We start from the raw sequence: 8,709 nt of genomic DNA, 5'->3' as shown, positions 1-8,709 counted from the left end.
ATTGAGAGATATGGAGAGGAGGGGAGTGGATGGGATGGGATTGAGGGTTATGTAGAGGAAGGGGTTGGAGGTGGAGGCTGTTCAGAGGGTTGCTCCATGACAAGGAGAGAAACTGCTCAGTCCCCAAAGGCTGTCAGTGAAATGGAGTTGTTTTTGGGTGAGAGATTCCTGGTCAGTGTCTCATCCATTCTCTCTCAGTAACAATATCAGTTCTCACTGGATTTATTCTCTTACCTTCTTGTCTTTGTTGCGGAACCTTTCTCTCCATCTTTCTCTTCTGGCTCATTGGCATTTCCGGCTCCTTTAAACTTCCCTCCTTGTCTGGTATCCGCCTGTTGGTGGAAAGACGGGTTAGAATGTAATCCCATCATCCTCTTCCGATCAATTGAGGCAACACCTCATCTACACTGAGGCGAAACTCACCCAGTGAAGGAGTTATACCCCTCCATCTTTAAACCAACAGGAAAATCCTCAGCCGGAGGCCTGGTTGTCTAGGAAATGGGGCCTTTCCGTCAGGATGAACTGGTATTTCAAGAGCATCTTTAACATGATACCAATGTCCCAGCGTATTCCACAGGAGGGTAATCAGAGAAAATATGACCTCAACCCACAGAAAGAGTGGCTGGGGTAGGGGTCAAGGTAGAAGTGTGTCCAAGAGGAAGGGAGAGACGTAGAGAGGTTTAGGGAGGGATTTCTAGAGTTTACAAACACAGGGAGCTGAGGGCGCTAACAGCAGAATGATGGAAAGCAGGGAATTCTCAAAAGGCTACAGTTAGAGAAGTGCAGAGTTCTTGGAGGGTCATAAGAGGTGACAGAGGTACAGAGAGAGACCGTGGAGGGAGTCGAAGATGAGGATGAGAATTTAAAATTAGGGTTGATGTTGGCCTCAGAGCCAGTGAGCACAGGAAAGTGTGCTGGGAAGAAGCTAATTCGTGGATATTTTCTAAATCAACCTCTTCAGAGATGTTATTGAACATCTCAGGAGAAGCTGGGACATGAACCATTCCTTCCTGACCAGGAGATAGAGACACTACCATCACAACATTTTTGAGCCCTCAAAATTATATTGTATGTAACTGCAGCACATATTTATTGCCTACCTATGGGATTTTAACTGATAGAATGGATACATCTATGCAGATTGAGAAAGTGGACAAAAAAATCCAAACAAATGTGGAAGGGTACAATCTGGAATAGTGGGAAATTTAAGCCATTTCAATAAACTGTAGCAGTTTGGGCAATATCTTTCTAAAACCACAAGAGGGGACTATCCCATAATTCCCACCTCTCAGGATGATCCTGATTTTCGTGTTTCGCTCCAGAGACAGTCCAGTTAATCTAAAAAACAGAAAACAAAGCCCAAAATTAATTTCTATAATAAAAAATAGCTATCAACATCTGAAATGAATGTATGTTGTCAGGAGGTCAACAATAATCAAGAAAAATAATTTTTGCCATTTCAGGGTATAGCTTTCTGCACAGGTCAAAAGATGAAAAACAACAGAAAATCTTGCTTTTTGCCTCAGGAGAATGAGCAGGGACTGGAACGTTTTACCTTTTAGCAATTATTCCCAGGACAGGAATACTGTGGGGTTAGATACAGAGTAAAGCCCCCTCTACACTGCCCCCATCAAACACATCCTGTTCCATGGTTAAACAGTCTCCATACTGTGCCCACCAATGACTCCTGGGGCAGATACAGCATACTAACATGACAATTACTTTCCTGGCTTCTCTTACACTGAATGCAGTCAGAGACAGTGCAGTAACTAATGTCATATCAGAGGATCCAAGACTCCTCCATGGAGGATAATGTTATCAAAATTGGGTATTGTAGCCAAAGATCGCAAGCAGATCAGTGCTGTAGGCACAGTTATTTACAATATATACCAATGAGTTGGATGAGAAAAGTGAATGTACTGTTGGCCAGGTGACACTAAAAGAGGTGGGAAGGCAAGTGGTAAGGATGACACAAAAGAGTCTGCAGAGGGATATGGACAGGTTGAGGGAGTGAGGTTATGCACATGGCAAGAAGAAGAGGAGCTGAATAGTATTTCAATAGAGAAAAAACTGCAAGAAGCTGCAGCACAGAGGGATTTAGAAGTCCTTGTGCATAAATTACAAAGAGCTAGAATATAAGTTCAGTGGGTAATAGGGAAGGCAATACAATATTGGCCATTACTTCAAAGAGAATGGAGTATAAAAATAAAGAAGGCTTGCTAAAACTACAATAGCATTCATCAGACGATAGTTGGAATTCTGCGAGCAGTTTGACCCCGATCTAAGGAAAGATGAACTAGCATTGGAGGAAGTTCAGAGAAGGTTCACTAGGTTGATCCTGTATATGGACAGGCTGCCTTATGAGGGGAGGTTGAGTAGGTTGGGTCTATACTCAGTTGAGTTTCTAAGAAGGAGAGGGGACCTTAATTGAATGGCACAAAAATTGGTCGTGTTATAGTAGTGAGGCTGTAGTCTGACACAGATCGGCTAGTAAACAGGATAGAGCAAAACAAATGGTATGTAGATAATAGTGTGGAGCTGGAGGAACACAGCAGGCTAGGCAGCACCTGATGGGCAGGAAAGTTAATGTTTCTTCAGAAACCGAAATGTCAACTTTCCTGCTTCTCTGATGCTGCCTGGCCTGCTGTGTTCCTCCAGCTCCACACTGTATTATCTCTGACTCCTGTATCTGCAGTTCTTACTATCTCTGAGCATATGGTACGTAATCTTGATAAGGTCAAGGTTAATCCAAAGAGATTCTACAAGTACATTAAGAGCAAAGGAGCAACTAGGGAGAAAATAGGGCCTCTTAAATACTCTATGTGTTGTCTATGTGTTGAACCTCAGGAGATAGGAGAAATACTAAATTAATATTTTGCATTAGTTTTTATTGTCGAGAAAGAAATGGAAGCTAGAGAAATATACATTGATGGTTTGAAAACAGTTCACATTACAGAAGAGGAAGTGCTGGAGGTCTTAGAAAACATTAGGTGGATAAACCTCTGGGAACTGATCAAGAGTACCTCAGGACGTTGTGGGAAGTTAGGGAGGAAATTATGGGGCCACTTGCTGAAATATTTGTATTATCTATAACCACGGGTGAGGTGCCAGAGGATTGAAGGTGCCTAATGTTGTGCCTTTATTTAAGAAAGGCTGTAAGGAGAAGACGGGGAACTATAGACCGGTGAGTCTGACATCAATGGTGGGTAAGTTGTTGGAGGTGATTCTGTAAGATAGGATTTATATGGATTTGGAGAGACAAGGAATGATTAAGGATAGTCAGCATGGCTTTTGAGCAAGGGAAATAGTGTCTCACAAACTTGACTGAGGTTTTTTTGAGGAAGTAACCAAAAGGATTGATGAGGGCAGAGCGGTAGACATTGTTTACAAAAGTCCATGTAAAGTCTTTGACAAGGATCCACATGGTATACTAATTAGTAAAGTTAGCTCATGTGGGATTGAGGGAGAGTTTGCCAATTGGACACAAAATTGACTTGACAGTAGGAGGCAAAGGGTAGGGGTGGAGGCTTGTTTATCGGTTGGGGGCCTGTGACCAGCAGTGTCCCATAGGGATCAGTTCTGGGTCCACTTTTGTTTGTCATTTCTATGAATGATTTGGATGAGAATTTAAGAGATGTGGTTAGTAAATTTGTGAATGACACCAAAATTGGTGGTATAATGGACAATGAAGAAAGTTATCCAAGATTACAAGGAGGTCTTGATCATTTGGGTTAATGGGCTGAGGAGTGGCAGATGGAGTTTAATTTGAATAAATGTGAGGAATTGCACTTACAGGGTCAATGTGGAAAGGTCATCTTCCCTTGATGGAGAGTCTACAAGCGCATGCACCATCTCTGAGTAGGGAGTTGTCCTTTCAAGACAAAGAAGAGGAAGAATTTCTTCTCTCAAAAGGACAGCGAATCTGTGACTGTCAAGGCTCATTAAGTATATTCAAGATGAGATTGATTTTTAATCAATAAGGGAATCAGTAAGGGAACCATCTCCACTGCAGAAGTCCCTGAAACAATTGTTCAAACTAGTGTGCCATTCAAACATTTCACTCTAAGTCCAGTCCATTTGAAATAATTAGGAACTTTTACTCGTTTTTTTGGGTGCTGAATATTTGTAATAACTCGATGGGTATAATCTCTGAACAACCTGAACAGGATTGTCTCAGGTTCTCCTGATGGAGCAGTTTAGAGCGATCATGATGCAGGAGACCACTGTGAGGATGCGGCAATCTCACTGGTCAATTATCCGCAACTCAAATGGTCTGGGCTCAATGCAAAGCATGTCGGAGTCTTTCAGGGATAGAGACTTAGGGATGATAGCATAAAGTGATCCTAACAAAAGGAGAAGCTTTAACTAGCCAGAACATCAATCCTGCACAAGCTCTGAAGGCATCTTTTCAGCTTCAAGCTTGACTCAATCAGTGAAATTCAAACCTGCCTCAGATACTCAACCAAATACACCCAAACCAACAAAGGAAGCATCATCTCACATCCAAGACACATTGAAAAAAGGGTGATAAAAAGCTAGCAAACACAAAAATGAAAAGAACTGAATATATTGGTAAATGAAGAAATGTGTCAAGCAAAGTACATTTGTTTTGTTAGTATTTTTAAAATTGGCTTTTTTATTGCCCATATGTATGAACAGAATGAGATTGATCAAGACTGACCATGTGCATTTGGAAATTATTGGTGGATTGTTGGTGTCAGCAAACATCCAGGAGTATGAAATATAGAGATAACAGTGTGGAGCTGGAGGAGCACAGCAGGCCAGGCAGCATCAGAGGAGCAGGAAAGCTGACGTTTCAGGTCCGGACCCTTCTTCAGATCTTCAACTTCCTGCTCTTCAACTTTCCTGCTCCTCTGATGCTGCCTGGCCTGCTGTGATCCTCCAACTCCACACTGTGTTATCTCTGACTCCAGCATCGGCAGTTCTTGCTATCTCTCAGGAATGTGAAATGCTGTAATTCAAGACTATCACCACATTATGGCAGCAACATCCACAAGATAGCAAATACAATACTTAGTTAAAACATACCCAGTACATGTACAGCACAGGGTTAGATACAGAGTAAATATTCCTTGTCACTTTTCCCATCAAACATTCCCAAAGCAGGTACAGCATGGGGTCAGATACAGAGTAAATCTCCCCATACACTGTCCCCATCAAACATTCCCAGGATAGGTACAGCACAGGGTCAAAAACAGATTAAGTCTTCCTCTACACTGTACCCATCCAACACATAAGAGAATAAAAACGGATGACACAATCAGGTCACAATCTCATTGAATTGTCCAGCAAGATTGAGGAGCTGAGCGACCTATTCCAGCTCCAAATCTCTATGTTTAATATATCAGGAATAAGGACTTTTCAATGATCAAATACGCAGTCACTTGGTAAGATTGGCCAAGGTGCTGCCATGGAGAACTTTCAGTCGGTGTAAGGTTTGAACTTTCACCTTTTGTTTGCAGAGAGCAGGTCCCAGTGAATGGATGCGTAGTGTGTCTGACAAATGTGAAGAAACCACATTATAAGCTCAACTGATGATGTTGAGTTGATTATTTCTTTAACACCCAGTGAAAACTGAGTCACGCCTGTATGATGGATTTTCAGAGTTTCCACAGCCCCATAGTTAATCACGTGCTCCAACTCAACCGGCTAATTCTATATGAAGACTGGGGCAATGGCAAAATAGGAAAATGAATTGTGCCAGTTGTAAGTGACATTTGGTAAAGATCAGAGGTGAACACACTGACTACCTCAATCCCTCAGCTGCCAATCAGATTAAGCCTAAAACACGTACTGGATCCATGTAGATGATTCCCAGCTCACTGCTGACTGACTGAAGAAGCTCCTTCTCCAACTGATAGCGATCCATGAACCAAACCAGATCCTGCAAACAGCACAGACACAGAGACACCATGAAATACTTCCAAAACCTCCCAACCCCTCCAGCCTGGGATCAACCTGCTTCAGTTCGTAGCACTCAATTCACTTCAACACTATTCCAAAGGCCTGAATACATAATCCAAGCTGACTCTACCAGTACAGTACAGAGGGAGTGCTGCATTGTCAGGCGGTCAGTACTGAGAGAGCGCTGCAATGACAGAAGGAGTGCAGTGCTGTCAGAAGTGTCGTATTTCTGATGAGCCTGTATCCCAAGCCCTGTCAGTTCTCTCAGTTGCAGATCGATGACGAAATTGGAAAAGCAAGCTGGCATCTCTCAATGTTCCCAGCCAATACATATCCCTCTATCAACATCAATAAAATAATTTCTTTTTAAAAACTATGGATTTCTTTGGGATCTTGCTGTGTAAAAAATGGTTGCCACAATCCAACAGTGAGTACAGCTTCATTGCCAGTGGACAGTTGCTTGGGGAGACACTGAAGTATGTGAAACGTGCTAGAGTAATGCAGGTTTGTCTTCAACACTTCCTGAACTTTGCTTCAGTGTTGAAGTGGGTGTATTGAGGGAGGGTCAAGTGGTTTTGGGGTTATGTTAGGATTCGGTTCGATTCCAGTCATTTGGAGTTTGTAAATTTTCAATTAAATTTATAAAAATGAAAGACTAAATATACCTCAAATAATAAGCTGATGCATGTAAAAGTGACCATGAAAGTGGCAAATTGTCAAAATAAATCCTATCTTGTTTAGTGATGCCCTTTAGAGAGGGAAAGGTGCTGTTCTTACCCATTCTGGCTTCTAGTTGCCTCCAGTCCCACACCACGTAATTTACTCTGACCTGTCCCTGATGTAACCCAGGAAACAATCAGTTGCTTCAAGAAGATAAACCCTCAAAGGTGACAAGGAATGGGCAATAAATAAGGAGATTACAGACACATATCGATAGATTAAGTGAGAGGGTAAAGATGTGGCAAATGATGCATAATGCCGGAAAATATAAAATTATCCATTTTGGGAGGAAGTCTGAAGAAAAAAAAAGCACATTATGAAAATGATGTGAGATTTCAGAGCTCAGAGGTTCAGAGAGATCTGGGTGCACTGCTTCATGAATCACAAAAGGTTAGTAGGCAGGTACAGCAAGTAATTAGGAAAGCTAATGGAATTTTACCCTTTATTCAGAGGAGAATTGAACACAAAAGTAGGGAAGTTTTACTTCAGCTATTCAGTCCACTAGTGAGACAACATCTGGAGGATGGACACAGTATTGGTTACCTTAAGGAATAAATTCTGTAAATGTAACAGTTCAGAGAAGGTTTACTGGACTAATACCTGGAAAAGGGTGGATTGTCTTATGAGGAAAGGTTGGAAGGGCAGGCTTGTATCCGCTGGAGTTTCGAACTGTAGGAGGTAACTTGATAGAAACATTGAACATCCTGAGGGGTTTTGACAGGTTAGATCTGGAAAGGATGTTTCCTCTTGGAAAGTTATTGTTTAAGAGTAAGGACTGTCCATTTAAGACAGAGATGAGGAGGATTTTTTTTCTGTCAGAGAGTGTTGAGTATGTTTGCAAAGCTCTTTCTGAAAAGCTGCTCTATGCAATGTCCTTGAATATTTTGAAGCCAGAGGCAGATAGATTTGTGCAAAGCAAGGGGTGAAAGGTTATCTGCGGAAGGTGGGCATGTGGGGTAATGAGATGAGCTGGGGTCTTTGTGAGATAGGTTTGAGTGACTGAGCAGTCTATTCCTGCTCCTAATTCACATGTCCATACCAAGTGATGCCCACATCCCGAGAATTACTAAAAGAATCTTCTAGAAGGAAGCCTATGCATTAGTTTGGACATAGAACCTTAACTATCCAAGTACTAAAGACGACAGATCGCGGTGAAAATGCTGATAGCTCCCTCAGCAGTCTCTCAGCTGGGTCAAGACCAAACCCACCTCCCTTCAGGAAGCTGAATACAAGGACCTGGATCTGGAGAATGTGAGAACACAGGCCCCAGGTTAGAGGCTGAGGGCAGGTTGTCTCCCATTGGTAATTACTCACTTGGCGAGGAGTGATCTGATCCATATCCACCTGACCCTGCAGCACACTCTGGTAATATTCCAGGTTCTCCAGCATATCTTCATCTGTTGGTTGAATCAGTAAGTAGGATTTTGTGGCTTCCAAAGCCTTCTCGTAATTTCCAACTGCAGAGAGATAACCAGGGGGTGGAAGGGTGGGAGGAGACAGTGAGCAAAAGAAAGCGAGCAAGAGCATGAGAGGGGCAGAGAGACAGAGACAGAGAGACAGCACGAGAGGGGCAGACAGGCAGAGACAGAGGCAGAGACAGAGAGACAGCACGAGAGGGGCAGAGAGGCAGAGACAGAGAGACAGCACGAGAGGGGCAGACAGGCAGAGACAGAGGCAGAGACAGAGAGACAGCACGAGAGGGGCAGAGAGGCAGAGACAGAGAGACAGTTCGAGGAGGGGCAGAGAGAGACCGAGAGAGAGAGAGAGGGGGCAGACAGAGAGAAGAGAGGGGCAGACAGAGAGAAGAGAGGGCAGAGAGAGAAAGAGGGCAGAGAGAGAAAGAGGACAGAGAGAGAAAGAGGACAGAGAGAGAGGGCAGAGAGGGCAGGGAAAGAGAGAGGGCAGAGAAAGAGAGAGGGCAGAGAAAGAAGGCAGAGAGAGAGAGAGAGAGAGGGCAGAGGGAGAGAGGAGGGGGGCAGAGAGAGAGAGAGGGCAGAGAGAGAGAAGGGGCAGAGAGAGAGAGGGGGCAGAGAAAGAGAGGGGGCAGAGAAAGAGAGGGGGCAG

At 43.3% G+C, this 8,709-nt stretch overlaps 1 protein-coding gene across 4 annotated transcripts in view; it reads right to left on the bottom strand.

The window, feature by feature from the left end:
• p3h2 (prolyl 3-hydroxylase 2) overlaps positions 1-8,709 on the bottom strand; it is a 130,099-nt gene that overhangs the window by 14,280 nt on the left and 107,110 nt on the right. For all 4 annotated transcript variants that reach the window (XM_048604332.1, XM_048604335.1, XM_048604334.1 and 1 more), the window contains exons 5-8: positions 7,960-8,102; positions 5,816-5,905; positions 1,286-1,338; positions 235-332 (exon numbers count right to left, since the gene is read on the bottom strand). In XM_048604332.1, the coding sequence (XP_048460289.1) occupies positions 235-332; positions 1,286-1,338; positions 5,816-5,905; positions 7,960-8,102 (384 nt within the window). The remainder of the gene's footprint in view (positions 1-234; positions 333-1,285; positions 1,339-5,815; positions 5,906-7,959; positions 8,103-8,709) is intronic.

Source organism: Rhincodon typus, chromosome 13 (assembly GCF_021869965.1).
Source record: "Rhincodon typus isolate 14 chromosome 13, sRhiTyp1.1, whole genome shotgun sequence".
Lineage (NCBI taxonomy): Eukaryota > Metazoa > Chordata > Chondrichthyes > Orectolobiformes > Rhincodontidae > Rhincodon > Rhincodon typus.
The sequence above is the reverse complement of the archived record's forward strand: the minus strand, read 5'-3'. Positions and strand labels throughout refer to the sequence as shown.